At 48.4% G+C, this 18,141-nt stretch overlaps 1 protein-coding gene across 1 annotated transcript in view; it reads left to right on the forward strand.

Moving 5' to 3' along the window:
• The window catches only part of FGF18 (fibroblast growth factor 18), a 73,082-nt gene that overhangs the window by 15,869 nt on the left and 39,072 nt on the right, over window positions 1–18,141 (forward strand). The window contains exon 3 of the mRNA XM_010579153.1: window positions 12,658–12,838. Within this exon, the coding sequence (XP_010577455.1) occupies window positions 12,658–12,838 (181 nt within the window). The remainder of the gene's footprint in view (window positions 1–12,657; window positions 12,839–18,141) is intronic.

An 18,141-nucleotide genomic window follows, 5' to 3' on the forward strand; every position in this document is an offset into this window, starting at 1 on the left:
GAAAGAGAGATCAGCCCAGAGAGACAGGACTTTTTCCCCTCAATAACTGATATTAGCAGGCCGGTATTCAGGAGACATGTAACCATTGAGGCTGTTGTGTATTTACCAGTTTCCAGTGATGTTTTGGTAGTTTCCATAACATGGATTTGAAACTTGCCCTGAATCTGCAAACGTCTCCCTTCAGAGCAGTTCCGTTGGAGATGGTGGGAGTAAAGAAGATGCTCAGTTGAATGATGGAGAAGACAAACTTTAAATGTAGGAGGGGAGGGTGCAAGCTGTCGGAGGGATTTGGGGTCTCAAACAGCTAATGTCAGCCAGTCCTAAAAGCAGGCATGAAAAAACTGGAGGCAGGCGAGTGGGAATGAACGCGAGGCAGAAGTGAGGTATCAGCAGCACAAGCATTCCCAGCAGAATGACTCCTGCCATTTCAGTAAATCCCCCGATTGGCCTCCAGTTATTGTTAGATGGATTAACCTCCCTGTCCCTGGTCACAACCATTTTCTTATATCCCAGCACTGTGTGGAGGCTGCCTCATGGCTGCGTGATCATGGGATGTGTGAGCGGTGACACCTGAGGAAGTCCCTTTCCCCTCGGCACCATTCCCGTGTAGGGTCACTAGGTGTTGTCTTGCCAGAATAAGCAGGAGCGGGACCAGTTGGAGCTTAGTAAAAGGTTTCCAGAGAGGAAACTCGACAGAAGAAAAGTGGCATGGGATAATTCGATAGGGTCTCCAGGCACCTCTGCTGAATCCGCTGTGTGCTTTTGGAGAAGGCACCTTTCATGTGAGACCAGTGCTTGGGAGCTACCGTCCAGGGAGATAGTTGTTAGCCACGTCTCTGTTTTCTTTGCAAATGCAATGGAAAAAGGTGTTTTGGAAATCCTGCCCTGAACTCATGTACGCTGCTCGGCAGTTGCCATGTTTTACCCTAGAGGGAGTTGCTTTTCTGCAGTGGGAGCAGGGATCTCTGTGTTCCTTGGACGATGTCAGGGGACCGGGATGAAAGGAGCTACGGGGGTAAATATCGGCTCACTGCTGCAGTGCTGCCACTGCAAATGTTTTTCTTTTATGGGGAGAGCGGTCTCTGGTGACCTTTTGTCTCCTTCTGATGGTGGTGTTTTCCCGGGAATCGCTTGGGTTTCATATGTCTTGTGCTTTTGCTCCTGTTTTCATAGAGGTCCCAGCTGGGCCAGTATCGAGCAGAAGAGCCAGAGATGTCACCTTGGACCTGATGGGCCCATGCTTTAAACTGGCTTTGTAAGTCCTAGGGGTGAAAGACTCTGCCTTTTTTCCGGGATTTGGAAAACCCCTGAGCGGTTTCAGGGGAGTGGGCTTGGGGATTCCGCTCTGCCCTACTGCCGTGGCCAAACGGGTTTGCAGCTGGAGCATCTGCCCTGGGAGGAAGTTGCTGCTGATGGAGGGAAGGAGAGAAAAGGTCGGGAGTGCTTTGAACCTGGCAGGTTTTTCAGTAATTGGGCTCAGGTCTCGTTTGAAGAGACGAACAAATTGCTGGTAAGTATTTTTAGTGGGGTGCCTGCAGCTTTTGTCCCAGGAGCACCCCACTGGGAGGACTGCCCCGGTCTCTGCTGCAACCCAGCCGGTGTGGCCAAGCTGGGCTCCTCCACCGCTGCATGTGAAGTGGGGCGAGGAGCGGCGGGCGATGGGGACAAACCGTGGGCTCAGCTGGCAGCACCCCGGGGACGAGCGGGGATAGGGGAGGGGCAGCCCCCTCACCCTTATTTCTCGCCTTTGCGGAGCTCCCTGTGCTTTGCACAAAGGCTTTTAAGTCGTTCGGGGGCAAGTTGGCTGCTGCTGCTGGGTCTGCTTCAAAAGGGACCTCCTCCGCAGCTCGCCGCGCGGGTGATACGTGCTCAGGCACGGGTTACTGCGCTGCTGCCTCGTGGGAGACCGGGTTTGCTCTTAGTGTGTTTTGGGCTGGAGAGACTTTACGGTTTCCTCTCGAGGTTTTCTTTCTTGAATGCCTGTTTCAGCTGCTCAAAAACACTAATAGACAACTACTTGCAACAGTTTGAATCGCTGAAGGGTTTTAATTCCTGTGTATCAGGGCAGTTTATTTCAGCAGGAGTATTTTCTCCATAAAGAAAAGAAACTCTTTCTTTTGTTCAGGTAGTGAAGGCAGTTGTAGCATGCGAAGCTCCCCAAATCCAACTGCTGGCTTTGTGGATCCATGCTCTCACAGGGGTTGGTTGGGGGCTGTTCTGCAAAGCCTTGTTGCAGTTTTCTTTGCAGCGATACCTGTGCCACGAGGAGGGACGCAGCATGAAACTACTTCTGAAAGATATTTACGTCCTGGTGCTAGCAGCGAGGAGCGGTGGCAGTAGCACAGAGCCATGCAGGGAGTCTGGGTCACGCGTGGCCCGTGCGAAGCCTGAAGGATGTTGTGGGGAATTAATGAATATTGAAACTTCCCCCCGCCGTGCAAAGAGTGCACCCCTTGGGAGGCATGGCGGGCAGGGGGGGAATTGTTTTGGGTTTTGTTTTGCCCTCACTGAACTTGACGGTGTCAGAAATAACTGTGGTGAAGTGGCGATGGTGGGAGCTTAGCTCTTCCCCAGCAAAACCATCTGGGGAGAAACCACGGTAGGAGATTTCAGCTGTAAAGGGGAATATTCTGGAAAGCTTAGGCTTGTGGAAGCAGTGATTTTTGCGGATCAGGACTGTTGTGAAGGCTGTTGCAGTGTAACACATCCTCCAGAGCCGATCCTGTCTTCCCTCCGTGGGCTGTGTGGCTCAGGGTGGGTTTGGTCTGCGTGGTAGGACGTGTCCAGAGCAACGTATGTGCAGTGAGGTCTTGGTCCTGGGAGGTGCGAGGGTTTCTGCTGGCACCGAGGTTTGGGTTGCCGTGATCAGACGCTGCCCAGGTCCAGGCCGTGTGGTTATGAGGCAGTGCCGTTCAGGCAATATTTGGCACCAGAGGGGATGAGACCTGAGTGGGTGGCTGGAGTGGGAGATGGCAGGTGGGGCAGTGGGGCCTTCACCCTGTCCCTGGATGGCTCCGCCAAGGTCTACGGTGAGTGGCAGAGCTAAATAAACAGTTGGCTGATACTAGTTCAGCTTATTCCTAGGTTTCTTCCAGTAATAAAAGTAACAACAATTAGTGCAGTAGTAAATGGGATTGTTGTACATTTTGGAAAACTGGGTGCTGAACATGGGAAGAAATCTGGAGCCCTGAAACCGAGCCTGTCCAACTTCTGCCTGGCGAATTTGACAGCTACGGCATTAACCCTTGCAACTTCCTGCAGCCCAGGCTGCACAGAGATGCCCCATGGAAGCCTGAAGTGACCGCATGAAACCACCATGGAAATTTAATGTATTTTGGTAAGCAAGGGAGGAATCTGTTTGAGCTGTTTGTTTGGTTTTATTTTAATATCCTCTGTTTTTTTCCCCCTACTTATCTTTCTGAAACTCCCCTTCTTATTATTCTGGAATCATCACACTATTTCCTAAAAATATAGTTTCACTAAGATCTTGTTGGATTTTTTAAAATGGACAAGCAGTGGATCTTGTGGGACAGAGTCGTAGCACTCGAGCAAAGCAAAACTGCTTTGCACCTGCGTGGGCCCTAAGTCTTCCTGCGTCCAGTATCTCTTCCTGAGACAAAATCACATGGATAAATGACGACTTTGAGTCAGGATTGCTGAGATCGCCTTAAACTGGTATCACAGATATCCTATGAGACCACAGGGCTGGACATCTTAAAGCTCTGTCCTGATCTTGCGTCCCAGTTTGGGAACCCCAGAAAGGACAGCCAGAGTTACTGTCAAATGTGCGTTGCAGCGGGTCGATCTGCTGCATGGAGGATCTCAGTTTTCCCCTCGAGACCTCGGTCGACTGATGGTCGGCCAACGGTCGGAGCTGCAGAACTGAGCACCTGCAGATCCCTTTGGGTGTGTGGGGACCTGCAGTGACCCTTCGAAATCGTCCTGGGGGGGGAGATGAGGTGCCAAAGCTGGAGTGGTCACATCTGCGTGGCGTCGGGTGGCTTCAGGCCAGACCTTCCTTCCAGCGCCGACCTCCCTCGCAAGCCCTGGGCAGCGGCTTTGGAAGGCGACGTTTTGCCAGTCACAGTGGACCACCCAGTTCTGATAAGGGCAATTTAGAAAGGAAGGGGAAGATTGTGAAAAGAGGGGCAAAGGGGCACAAAGGGAAGAAAAAAAAAAAACCCACCGCTGAACAAAAATGAAGATCAAGACCGCTGTTAAACACACTGCCTGCGAGGGAGGTCTCCACCGTGCCTTTTCTAATCTAGAGCCAGCAAGGATTGTATTAACAGCTTCAACGCAATGGAACAAATTAATCCCTGATGTAATTGAAATCGGTGAGGTCTCACAATAGGTGAGTTTGACCCAGTGGGATAGAAATAGAACAAGTATTGGAATGAAGGCGTGAAATGAAGTCACACTGTTCAGCCATTGGTATTTCATTCCTAGAAACAAAGGCCAGACAAATGCAGAGAATACATGGCTCTGCTGGGCATGGTTGAAAGCTGCTCAATAATATCAAGCTTTGAAGGGATATTTCTGTGTGGAGAGGAAGTATATAGCAGAGATATAACAAGCATTAAAAAGAAAGAATGACAAAGAAAGAAAGGAAGAAAGAAAAGGCCCTGCTTGCTCGTTGCTTGATTGATAGCTCTAGTAAAATAATACCATCCCTGAATTTAAAAAAAAGATACATGCAACTGGAGAAAAGTAAGAAAAAGAATTAAGGTCTGAATTATATTTCTGGAGAATCAAAACTGTCAAGAGCTTGTGGCGAGAGGCGGTGTCCTGCAGATACCCCTGCAGCCAAGATGCACGGGGCTGATTTCCTTTGGTTAGCACAGGTAGCGGGAGCTTGTCCCACTGGGAAGGAGGTGCCTTTTGGTGCTGGGAGGTGGCTTGGTCCCCTTCGGTGCTGCTGCACCACGGCACGACGCAGGCTCCTGCGGGGAGGGGAGGTGGACGCCGGAGGGGTGGGCTCCCTCTTGCAGACCGCTGAGCTGCTGTTGCTCATGGTAATGATATTAATAATGGGACCTGGGGGCTGCAGCCAGTGACCTGGTTCTGAATCGGTGAGAATGGGCAGATGCAGTTGGGGATGCGGAGGACGGGGTGTTGGAGCCCGTTTGAGAGGGCTGCGTTGCAGCGCTTCGGCAACACTCTTGTGCTGGGCTTTGCGCCGGCAGGCAGCGCTGGCTGGAGGTACCTTCCCCTCCTCTGGTTGCACGCGAGTACAGCTGGGGTTTTAAAAGTCATTAATCAAGGCTGAAACTCTGCTCTTCCCCAGACTGAACCATTTCCCAGGGTGGAACAAGTTTAAAATGTCACCATCTCACAAATGGTGCGTTTTCACAGTTCTGGCTGAGGCTCACTCCATCATCAAAAGGAGAAATTTGGTTTTCTCAAAGGCGGCATCATCTTTCCCTAGAAAATGGCCAAATACTGACTGATGGGCCATAAAACATTCGTTTCCTCGAGCTCTCTCAGGTTCCAGTTTTTTGGCACTCTCTCCTGCCTTCCTCATGGTTTTTCATACGAGGCTCAGTAACAGTGCTGCCTGCCATCCGAGGGTCGGTGGACACGTTGCTTTAGGGGAGCTGGATAGCAGTGGTACATGGCTTGGAGAGCCGGCGGGATCTCGGGGAGATGCTGGGGAGTTTGGCTGAGCAAGAGCCCTGTTTCTCAGGGGCCGTGTGTTTCAGAGAGAGCGAAGGTCTGACGCTGCCCAAGGAGACTTAATGTATGGCTTCTCTGAATGCAGCAGGCAGCTCTCTGGAGAAAAGGAGGCTCCGCTTGCAGAGCAGTTTTTGGATCCAAGTATGTGTCACCTCGCTGAGCTGTATGTCCCCTCTTCCAAGCCCTGGAAACATCGTCTCTTTGGGTCTTGTTTAACATTTCTGAAATCCAAAGGGACGGGCAGGCTCGACCCCCTCGTCACCCCATTTCCTTCTCCTTTCCAGCTCCATCCCTATATGCACTTCACTTAGTGCATTAAACAAAGAGCAAACATGCTTGAATTTCACGTACTGCAGCAACTTGAAAGTGCTCAAGTCAAAGAAATGAGGGGCTCAATTTCAGAGCGTATCTCCGCAGGAGTGGGGAGAGCTCTGGGTTTCTCCCTGTGATGGGCTGATGTCTCCTGCATGGGCCCAAGCTGAGGGAGAGCTTTTGGCACCCATCCTCGGTGCGGGCAGGAGCTCCTCTGCGACGAGGGCGGGTGTGGAAGGGGAGGTGGAGGTGGTCTGGTGCTTGGCTTTCGTCCTTTCCCAGCATGGTGAAATGGAGGTTGGGGAGAGAGGGGAGACACGGAATAGTCCAAACACATCGCAAGGAGAAGCACAAGGGGGAAAAGTATTATTCAAGCTGAAGGACGCTGTTGGTACAAAATAAACAGGTGTAAACTGGATGTAAATATACGAGGTAGAAAATTAAGGCAGAGAACATTAGGGAAGTGTTTCTGAGACAGCCTTCTAAGGAAGCAAAGACAAAAGATGGCTCATGACTTGATCTGTGAATGGGCTATAGAGTGGTACAGCTCTTGTGGAGCGAGATCTTTTGGCATTTTGGGTTTTAAATAGGACATTCATGCTTGTCCAATGAAATATTTTTTCCCACCAAAATATAATATCAAAAAGCATTTGAAGTGAAATACTTTGTAAATGCCATTGGTGGAGTCTTTTGTGGAGTCTCATGTCTGCATCTTTTTTGAACAACCACTTCCATGGTGCACTGTCTTGCCTTTTCTCACAGTGAGTCCTGGAGGGTACACAGTCATCATCCAAGGTGACATCTCCCAAGACTGAGAGTGCAACTTAGGTTTTCGGATATTTATTTTTCAAGGAAAAAATATTTTTCTGTGGAGAGCAGGAAGAAACAAACACCACAACAAAGGTCTAAGTTCTGTTCTTTTGAAAGGCTCAGTTACATTTGTGCAATTCTGACGCTGTCATGCCGTAGCCTCTCTCCCGTTGGATGCATAGAGATTCACTCCAAAGTACCCTTTCCCTTCGCTCCGGGTTCCTGCTGCGCATCTGAATATAGAGCCGCTTTGTGTTAGATGAATTTCCAGATGTGCTTCTAAACCCGAAGAAGTGAACGCGTCAAAGCAGCGCACATCCATTTCTGTCTGGCTTTGAACTAGGCTCTGTAACCCGAAGGTAACAATATCCTGGCGATGGACTGACTTTGCAGTTAAGAGGAGGAAAAAGCAGCAAACGAATGCATTGTGTTTCACTGTATGTCGAGGATGGCTGTCATGGTGAGCTAGCAAATCCTGCTGTAATTGGCATAGAGGAATTTTTCCAAAGTCATGGAAGCAAAGTGGTTTGTTACTTGCCTTTGTGGACTTGAGAGAGATCTGTCTTGGATATCCTCTTGTTGACCTTATTGAGTTAACTTTCATGTGTTTAGAAGGTCATGGAGAAAATCATTAATATTCGGTTGATTTGATGGCTGAAAGGTAATAAGTATTTCCTGCTTATCAGATGGGGTTTGAAAGGACTTTGAATAGCTTGATTTGTTTATCTTTTGCAATTGGTACGGCCCTTAAGGAGAGGGATTTTGTATTCCTAGTTCAGTTTTGGGAATGACATATGATTTGCTCTCTAATGAGGCTTGGAGGCTCTGTAGGATGAAAAGCAAAAAACCAGGAAATTCTGAAGTCCAGCTCCCAGCTAACTTGGCCATGCTGTGGGCCTTGGACATCTCATGCTGTAACGCTTTATGACATGAACAATAACAGATTAACATCCCCTTTTACTGGAAAGCTCAAAATAGAAAATTTGAAGTGCGTAGAGGTTGGTTGGATGGAAAACCAAATCCCGTAAACATGGCTTGGCACCGCGAGGGTTTCATTGACTTTGGCAGGGCTGCGATTGCTTTCCGTTGACAGCCAGGCATCGGTGTTCGCAGACGTGTGTCACAAGCTTGTGTAGGACTAACATCGCAGTGCTGCTGTCAGAGGCTTTTGCCATTCTTGAGCGTTTCTTGGATTACTTAATGGTGAAACCTTAGGCTGCATCAGCAAAATGGTCTTTCCCTCGCCCTCCATCTGGGATTTAACAAATAGGAGAGTCATTCTTTAAGCTGAAGGATTGTTGTAAAGCCATTTAAAATGAAATCCACTCATTGTTTGAGAATCATTTGGCAAAAAAAGCACTTGAAAATCTCCCAGTGTGGGCACTCTGAAGACAGATATCGTTTCTGGTTTCTGTGGCTCTTTGGAAAGGAGGTAGGACTAAATGCACCTACCTTGAATGATTGGGCAAGTACCACAGAGAGGAGGGAGAACTTCTTCTTTTCAGGTGTCAGCCATTTTTGATGCATTCAGTGAGGCATTTCTGGTGCATCAGTTGCTTGAGGTGATGGTTGTTTTTAACAGGAATGGTGGTTATTACCTTGCATAAGCTCTGTGTTGCCAACTGTATTTTTAGGATGTCTTTGTAGCTGTATATCATCACTGAAAGATGTAGTGATAAATAAATAATAAATGGATGAGGAACTTATTGAAAAGACAAAGAGGGGAAGAATAAAAATGAAACCAGATTTGATGCTCTGTTTTAACGACGGTGATTTTGCAGACTATAAACCATTGGCAAAGAATGAGATGAGTTATGTGAAACCCACTACCCTGAGTTGCTGAAGTTGTCCTGCGTAGACAGCGGCCCATACCAGGTGAATAGGTTTGCAAAATAGACCACAATGCAACCCCAAATCTCACGAAAACGCTGGAGGAGATAAAGTAATGCAGGAAATCCTTTTCCTGTCCCTAAAGAGTGTCCCACAGGGCACATTGCTGGTCAGGAGCTAGAAGGTGCAACCAGCCGTTCATTTCGAGGACCTGTTCTGCTGAACTCTGGATCCAGAGTCTGTAGTTTTTACTACCTACAGCATGGATGCGTGGATGATCAGATTGAAAGGCAAAAAAAAAAAAAAGGTGGTCATTTTGTGTATGATATTTTTATATGTGGTAATAACATATTCATAGTAAAAAAAAAAAAAAAAAAAAAGATTTCCTTTTGCTTTGGTGAACAGAAGTCAAGCCCTTAAGGTTTCAAGTGGGGCTGGAACTTAAAGATGTTTCTGCATTCATTTTTGTGTGGTTGTGATTGTTACGGAAATGTATTTGGGGGTGGATGGACTTGGTCTTAGGTGACCTTCCTGAGTGAGTGTTGGCGATCAGTTACCGAAGGAGGCATATGTTACTAATTATTTTGAGATTTATGAAAGAGAGTCTCTCTTATGGTATATATAAATGGACTTTCTTATCTCAGTAAAGTTATCTGCTTGAAGGACTATACTCTTTAGGGGAGGGATATTGTGAGAATGGATTTCAGCAATGATCAAATAGGTTTTATCTCATGAAATTGACACCGCATGAAATTTTATTTTGGAGTATTGATACTCTCTGCAGCGGGCCAGATGCAGCCCAGGCTGGCACGGCTAATTCACCTTGGCCACGCTCCAGCAGAGCATCCTGTTTCAACAGAGTGGTTAAGGGTGTGCTTATCTTTGAGCAGGCAGCTAAATCCTGGTGGTTTCACTGCTGCTCTGGACCACGGCTTCTTGACCAGGGGACAGGTAAGCTGCAAGCAGAACCTGGAGCACGTTCCTCCTCCAGGATTTCTTTCCCTGGGTTAGAGCTGGACCTGTTACTGTGGAAGTGATGGGGTGATACGTGCTTGGGCTGACTTTATTTCAGGAGTCAGTGTCCCCTGCCGATCCCCGTGTCAGGCTGCTGCTGGGCTTGGAGAAGGTGTTGGGCTTGTGGGTGATGCCAGCCTGGCCCTTGGCTGGGGGAGGAAGAGACGTCATCCCCCGGGGCTGCAGCGTGCCCGTCTCGCGACGGGAGGAGATGCTGCGTTAGCTGACCTTGGGCAGGAGAACTGTGACGAACATGCGCCGGAGGGTTTGTGGCATGTTGGGAGCTGACCACGGCGCAGGATGGCTCCATGGGCGCTCCAGAGTCCACGCAGGCACTGCGGCTACGGGCTGGGGCTGCTGCGGTGTGAGTGCTCAAGAGACAATTAAGAGAGAGAATTAAAACATGTTTTGGAAAACAGATTGCCTTTTCTGTTTGAAGTTTCCAAGAAGGCAAAGCAACCTGCCCTTCCCCCCGCTTCAGATCCCACCTGTTTTGTTTTTTTTTCCTAGAAAAATGTGAAATTCATTAACATGTGGTGAAAGCAATGTAATGACGTCATCTTGATTTAAAATCTGTTTTAAATCTTAAAATGATGGAGCCGGAATCTTAACTGCAAATAGCCTTGCTTTTGTGGGTACGAGGCAGACTGTCAACATTACTTGAACATCTCTGTTTTTAGTCGTTTAGCATGCTTCGCAACCATATCAATTGAAAGCAACAAGAGATATAGGAAGAAAAAAAGAAATTAATAGTATTCGTGCCAAAAGCCAAGTCCTGCTTGCTGTTCTCAGACATAGCTGCGGTGCCTTGGGAGAGGAGAGTGAGCAGAGCCTGGCTCCGTGACAGCCAGGAGCTCCGTCAGCATCCCGCGGTACCCTCCCGGCAGGTGCCGCGGCTGCTTCTCCTCTCGCGTCCTCAGCTTTGGGTCACGGCTTCTTGCTGCACTGTTTTCTGAGAGCGGGAAATATTGCTACAATTAATTGTGTAATTCTTGTCTGTCACCCCTGTCATCACCTTGAATGTCTGTTTAGACCCAGCATTGCCCTGAGTCTCCTTTTGCTCAGCCTGTGCGGTTAGCTCCTGCAGTCTCCTCCTGACTTCTGACAGTAAAAGAAGAGAGGTAAATTGCTTTCTCTCCTAGGACTTGGGATTCAAATAGCATAATCCCAGCATTTAATAAGGGCAGCAAAGGCGATCCCACAACATCCCTGTGAACCTCATTGCTGTTGCCACTGTGCTGAATATAATGTTTTTGTTTGGGTTGCTTAGTGAAGCTCTGGTGCTAAGCAGCACTGCCGGCCCGAAGTTTTCCTCCTGCTGCTGATCTGTGTGTCTACTTGATAATTCAAAATGCTAAAAAGTTCTTTTGAGGTTTTGACTTTCAGGGAGTATTTGGCTTCAAAACATTTGCTGGTACGAGACGACATATGCAGGAGGCTGAAGTGGGGCTGTTTTGCGTGCTGTGGCCACTTGCTCTTATGTGTTTTAGCCTGCAATTGACCTGAATGAGGATTTATTGACCCTTTTTCATTTGCATTCCCAGCTCCATCCCTACATCAATATATCAGAACACTGTTGCTTGCAGGCTAGGGGGAAAAGCATGCTGTAGTGGGAATGTGTTAGAAGAAGTAGTAACTCTGCTAGGCATAGTTGTTCCTCTGACAGTCCCAAACCTAGGCATCATTGAATTCCCATGTGATTCTTATTTTGTCTCTTACACGCAAGTGGTACACAGCATTAGAGCTCACCAACAATGAGTAGACTTTGAATGGTCTTTGTCTTGGTCAAATTAAAAATTGCCAATTGTGCAGTGGTTTTGTATGTGTGCCACTCGATAATCTTTTGGTTTCCAAATGATTTATTGTCCTGTGAAGGGAGGAGCCTGCCACCAAAATATTGTCCATCTGTCAGCTCGGAGTGGGCAGCGTGGATGTTGTGGTGCAAATGCTCTTGGGGACAGATCGTGGAGCGATTTCTGGCCTTTTGTATTGTTTGGGTGTGAAGTGCTTTTGGGCGCGTGCTGCCAGGCTCCCCTTTGGGAGAGCATCTTGAGAACGCCTGGGTTGTCTGGTCCTCTGGCCTTGGGCAAGGCATGGGTGACTCTGGACGCAAAAGCAGGAATCCTGTTTTGGTGTTTCTTGGGAACAGTTAAGATAGGAAACAAGATCTGCAGAGAAGGGCAGATGTGTCCAAGAAAGTTTCTGGTAATATTTTAAGGCTGTAGTGAACTACGGTTAATTTAATCCATTGGCCAGAAAAAAACAGATGAAGTGGCTCTAGCGATCAGACCCCTGCTGATAATGGCCTCGCAGCTGGACGTGCTGGTTTGGCTCTCGCTGGCCCTCGTGATCTCTCCCCAAGCCATGGCCCTGTTGAGGCAGACAGAGATGCATCCATAGACGGCCACCAATGAACTGGCGTCGTTGAAAAGCAGAGCTGGCAAAAAAGTTAGGCTGAAGAGTGCCCGTGTACAAATGACACTTTCATTGTAGTAGATTTTATGCCTGTGCAAAGCTAGAGTCCGGTCTGCTAATGTCAGCATAAATAGATTTTTCCCTTGACTTCTTCCCTGCAGTTAATCCAGGGAATCAATGCAGCTGCTGAAGGTGAAGCACGAATTCTCTAAAATGGAGTCGTCCATCCCCTTTTTCCCATACATGTCTGTGTAACCTGGTAGAGGTTACGTATATGCAAAGGAGAGCCTGATTTATGGCCAGCATGGCTGACCGGGATTAAATCAAAGCAGGACCGAGCAGAAGTTTTTACTCAAAAAGCCCCCAGAGTTTGATTGTAAAAACCCAGGTTTGGTTTACTGTTGAGAGCCAGCTCTGGCTAGAATTACATGTTGAGTGCCTGATACTGCGGCCGCAGCTGTCAAGTAAAGGGCAGCCAAATCCGAGTCCTCTTGCGCCACGTGCCCGTTGGCAGGTTGGTGTGCAGTCTTTCTGTCCAAGATGCTTCTTTTGTTTCATGGCCTGTTCTCTTCTCTCTCCCCGCTCCCCATCCACTCTCAGATGTTTGCTGCCGAGGAGAATGTAGATTTTCGGATACATGTGGAGAACCAGACGCGAGCGAGGGACGACGTGAGCAGGAAGCAGCTTCGGCTCTATCAGCTCTACAGCAGGACAAGTGGGAAACACATCCAAGTGCTCGGCAGGAGGATCAGTGCCAAAGGAGAAGATGGAGATAAATATGGTAAGAATATTTACTGGGATCCCCCAGACTCCAGGTCAAAGGCTTTAATCCTGCATGTTGGGCTGAGAACCTCTTGGGATAAAAATAAGAGCAGCAATAAAAAAACAGGATAAAAGGGGAAAGAAACCCTTTCCAGGTTAAGAACATGGGATTTGTTGTATTGGAGCAGGCTGTCAGCCTGGCTCCCAGCTGCAGGCAGTTCCCACAGTAGTGTCATGCCCCAATTTGTTAGTGTATGATGGTGCTTGAAGAGAAAAATCTTTTTCTGCCCAATGGATGAGCTCGCAGTGTGTCTGCTGTAATTCATAAATGATACCCAGGTTGGTGATAGGGGATGTTCTTTCTCCAGGAACTATGGGCTTGAGTTTGGGTGAATCCAGCGCTTCAATGAAGCACTCTCATCTTTCAAGGCGAGGGCAGGGGAAGATATTTGACTTGAGCTGAAACTAAGCAGACTTTGGAGCTTTGAGAGTACCCCAGAGCTTAAATTGAATCTTGGGGCACGTGGATCCTGCAGGAACGCAAATAATTGAACTTCCCCCAGGCTAACAGCATGTTCAGCTATTCTCATTGTGATTTGCACACAAGCAACACGCTAGAAATGCTGCTAGCAGGCTAAATTATGAAAAAACTCTGTAATTCTGGTACATTTTGAGATGGTTGCGGCAGAGATACTTTTGCTCAAGTTGGTTGCTGGAAGGATTTTAGGGCTGTTCAGAGAACCGGTCCTTTTTCTCTTACGGATGTAGAGCCCCATGTGTTCACGTGTGGCTGCAGAAGTGCGTGCATGCATTGGCTAGCATGCACGTTCATGTGAGGTTGCCTTCGTGTGCAGCCCTGGTGAGGTGGTGGTGGGCTACGATGATGGGAGGTCAAAATCCAGGAGCGGTTGTTCCCTCGGGGAGCTTCGGGCAGGATGAGGTACACGCCGTGCCTAGCGCGGAGGGCAGCTCCTGCTGCTGCCAACGCGGGCAGAGGAGCAGGGTGAGCTGTGCCGTGGGAGGTGACGGCTCGAAAGCACGTGGCTGGAGTGAAATGAACCCCCGCGGCTGTTGCGTAGAGTCACCCAATCTCTCAGAGAAAGCCCTGCCTGAGGTCTCATCAACCTTGTCCTTTGTCATTCCCAAATTCCCAGATAAAACAGGAGTGGAAAGTGCCACTTGGCTGCTAATTATTGTGTCATTTTATTGCATTCATCCTCTTAAGGTTTGATATGTAAACTAGTCGCTGCGTGCTCGCTGCTGGCTTCCCAGGAAACGCTCTTGCCTGCAGTGACTGTCAGGTAACGTGATGTGGTTTTCCTCTCCATAAAAGAAGGCAGCATTTACAGTGGGGTGCAGCAGGGAAGTGTGCCCGTGAGCAGCTGACAAGTGCTAATTTATGTGTCAAAGCCCATCTTGTCCCCTTCATACATATGCAATCGTGTCTGAACAACAAATCCTCGCGCAGGAGCGTGCTCGTGACCGGTGGCGATGCCGCACAATTGCGGAGCCTGAGATTTCCCGTCCGGGGAGCTCCCCGGTGCCTGTGTCGCTGCTCGCCACCAAATCCTTTCTGCTCCTGGTTGCCGGCGTCCTGCTAACAACCCGGAGTGCTCTGGCCGTGGAGGCCGTTTGCTGAGCCCCCCATCTGCTCCCTCCCCCGCGCCTCCTAATAAAACTCCTCGATGCGTCAAGCTGCAAAGCCTTCCCATCCCTAGCCGTGCTGAAAGGTTATGGAAATCTGTTCATCATCTTGCTTGGCGCGGGAACACTTAGAGCATGATAATCGGGGAGACAGTGAGGTGGGACATGGAGGTCCAGGATGTGACCACGCAGAGCTCCTAGCTGTGATAATGAAGGGGGGAGAGATGTCAGAGTTACTGAAGTGAGAACCATCTGTGTTACAGCCAAAACTGGATACAAAGGCAATGACACAGGATTCATTATGTGCCGGGAACCCCTCCCCCCGAGCCATTATTATGGAGTAACCTTTGATCAAGACCAGAGAGAGGCTTAAACCAGGTCTGGGGATCTCAACAGTTGCAAACTTTTGATCCACATCTCCCGTCTTGCTGGTCGGATCTGCCTCTGAAGGAGGACACCTTTCCTCTTGTGCAGCAGATGGCTGTTTTTCCTCCTGCCCTTTTTCTCTTCTTCCCTTTCTTACTGCCTCTACGGGCTGGCACGGTGAGTCAGAGCCAGGCTGAGCACGGGGGAGTGCCCAGCTCCTCTCTTGGCTATGTCACCCTTGCAGACGGTGCCGACTCCCACAGCTTCTCCACTGTCTTAACCCTGTCCCCACTGACAGGGCAGGTGATGGTGGAGGTGATGTGGATTGATGTCCAAAGGATTACAGCGTGGGGAGGGCCTTGGGAGGATGGGCAAGAGCCAATGTCTGAGAAAAGGCAAGAGATGTGGGAAGAGGTGCCTGTGAGCTGGCTCCAGCCCTGAATTCTCCCAACAACTCAGTCCCATTAAGAGAAAGTAACATTAGGCAAGGGCAGCACCGACTGGCTCTTAATGTGGGAAGCTCTGTGGAGTGGTGTGGCTGTGGCTAAGGTCCATAGTGCTCATCACCAGCAATTAGCACTAGCCAGTTTTGACGATGGAGGAGCTGATAACATTTTAGCACCTCTTTCCCCTCTTCTCCCATACAAACTGGTTAAAAAACAATGTCCAAGTGAAGAGATGCTTCCCCCCCCCCCCTTTTTTTTTTCTTGCACATACACAGCTTCCAAATGGCTGGTGTGGGAGAGTTGTCCTGCCTTTGAAGGGAGGTTAGTTTTATTGCAAGCTTTTATTGACTTCTGTAAAACTTCTCACCTCTTGGTGGAAGAGAATGCCCAGAAAAGAGGGGAGGTGGCAGATCTCAGGCACCGAATTGCTCCTTTCCAGGCAGCCACCGTGAATACAGCAAAATGACCAGCCAGCCCTGGTTCAGGGAGAGAAGATACTGCAGGGCTGGGGGAATCTGGCTGGAGGAAGCCCCCTTGAATGTTTTATACGGGTCTGCAAATGCCACATGAAAGGAAAAATACATGCTCTGCAATGCATAGTTTTGCTGGCATAATAACTCCGGTATATAATTTTTGGTTTATGCATTCTTCGGGGCCAAGATCTGGCCCCATGTGTCAAATTATTAAATGGCAAATTAAGTCAGTTAATAGAATTAATTGAGTCGATGTAATCCTTTTAATCAGATGGATCTGTTCCCTTCTCAGATGAATTAGAATCCATTAACAGATAAGTCAATTATTGGACTAAATTAAATCTAATAATAATGCCTGCTGCTCACAGCAACACTAATTAATCTAAATACACTTACCTATCTCCCAAGGTTGTGTTTTTTTTTTAAGGCTTAATTGATGTTCCTAAAGTGCTCTGAGATCTTTAGATAACAGACGATCTATGTGAGCAAAATATTATCTCTTAACAGACTATAAACTAATTAAAAGACTGATCTATTTACAGATTGCATTTTTACTTTAATCTCTTCAACCTATTCAGAAGGAGTTTGCACTGGCCCAGAAAAACAATATTCCTGTTATAAGCTTATTATTACTTTACAGGTTCCTAAGTGGTCCTTTCATTCGGAAAATGAAAGGGGGAAGGAGAAAAAACAACCATTAAAGTGCTGACAAAAAAAAGAAAAGGACCTGGAACCTTTATATTCTACCTCCGATAAATGGTACAGATAGGGAAGAGAGGGATCAGTGACCTGAAACCTTAGATCCTTTCATTTATTTTCATTTCACAAAAGGCAGAAGACATTCTATCCTGTTTGTTCACGATCTTTGTATCCGGCGCAGTTGGGGAGACAGAGCTCTCTTGGTTGGGTGAAGGCATTTTTTGCCTCATTTGTATTTCACAGCCATGTGATTTTCGTTTTAATTTGTCCCGGGCTACTGCTGTCCTGCGGGGCGATGAGAGGTGATAGCCATCAGGAGAGAGGCGAGGGGGGTGTGAGAGCTCTTCGGGCTTGCCCTCTCTCTGGAGGTAACTGTTATTTGTGGCGAGCGCTTGGGTGTCCTGACGCGGCCGGGCTGCGGCATATGTAGGTAGATTATTAGTCAGTGCGTTCCAGGTTGATATCCAGGGGTATTTTGGCCGTTGACCTAGTCTATCACAGTTTAAAAAAAAAACCTCTTGGGTCCCCTAGAAGGTTATAAACCTTCTCGTTTATAAACCTTCTAGCCTACAGCACGGGAGGCTTTGTTTGAGGACACCCTGCACAACGGGCAGCATACAGGTATGACATCTCTCCTCCTCAGCGTCCCAGCACCGCCAGCGTTCCCAGCCACCCCGAGCGGTGGACCCTGAGCCAGTGACGTCCTCTCGCAGACTCCCCCTGAGTTCAGTGGGTTTTAGCTCAGGACTCAAGAGATGCCCCTGAGACGGGAGGTCTGGGGAGGTTAACAAAGCGTGGGTTTGCTAGCAGGGTGTCAACAAATCTGGGGTCAGGCGGACCAGGGAGGAAAACAAATTCAAGAGGTGGTGCGCGTGCACGATGCCAGGCATTACCTCCGCCTGTCACGGGCGTTCCCGGTACAGAACGTCACGCCCTGTACAGATGTGCGTTTTTGGGTGGTTCGGGGAAAGCGAGGAGCCCGGGGAGACGTGTTCCTCCTTCCTGGGGCCACCCCAGCCTGGGCGATGTGCTCTGCAGCTTGCAGTCCCCGCCTTCTGTTCTAGCTGGAGCTTCCCAGAGATGCCAGTGGACAAGCCCACGGAGAGCACATTACAGCTGTCTAGACATCAGCCACACTCCATCCCGCCAGAGATTTCATTTGTGGTAGAAGTGGGCTCTGTTCCATGAGGAGGTGTAATATGTGTGGAAAATATTATTATAGCAAAATAGCCTCCTTTAATTGACTCTAAATTTTGCAGGATTCCTTCCTAGGTTTGGGTAATCCTGTGCTCTCCAGAATTAATGAGCTGACATAGCACTTCTTCGGGTTTGGCAGCCTGACAGCTAATTTAGAACTCCCTAAACTCATTTCACTAATGACTCCCATTTGTTCTATCTCAAAGCCTGGAAACAAATGCAAAATACCAGTGCCATTGTCCCATCTTTAGCAAGTCATTCTTTCCCCTCAGTATTTCTGGCACCTTAACAGCAAGCTGCCTTGGGAAACCTGATTAACCCTTTCCCTTCCTAGAATAGTTAAAATAAATGTTGATCCCCCTCCTGGGAAGATTGGGAAGAAAAAACTAAACTCGTTGCGGCTGGAAGGTGCAGAATTAACCTGCCAGAAAGACGGGAGATGCAGCCCAAGTAGCAATTGGGGTTAGTTAAATATAGCTGTATTTCCACAGGCTGGA

The sequence above is a fragment of the Haliaeetus leucocephalus genome, unplaced genomic scaffold (genome assembly GCF_000737465.1).
Source record: "Haliaeetus leucocephalus isolate CR32 unplaced genomic scaffold, Haliaeetus_leucocephalus-4.0 Scaffold656, whole genome shotgun sequence".
NCBI classification, from domain to species: Eukaryota; Metazoa; Chordata; class Aves; order Accipitriformes; family Accipitridae; genus Haliaeetus; species Haliaeetus leucocephalus.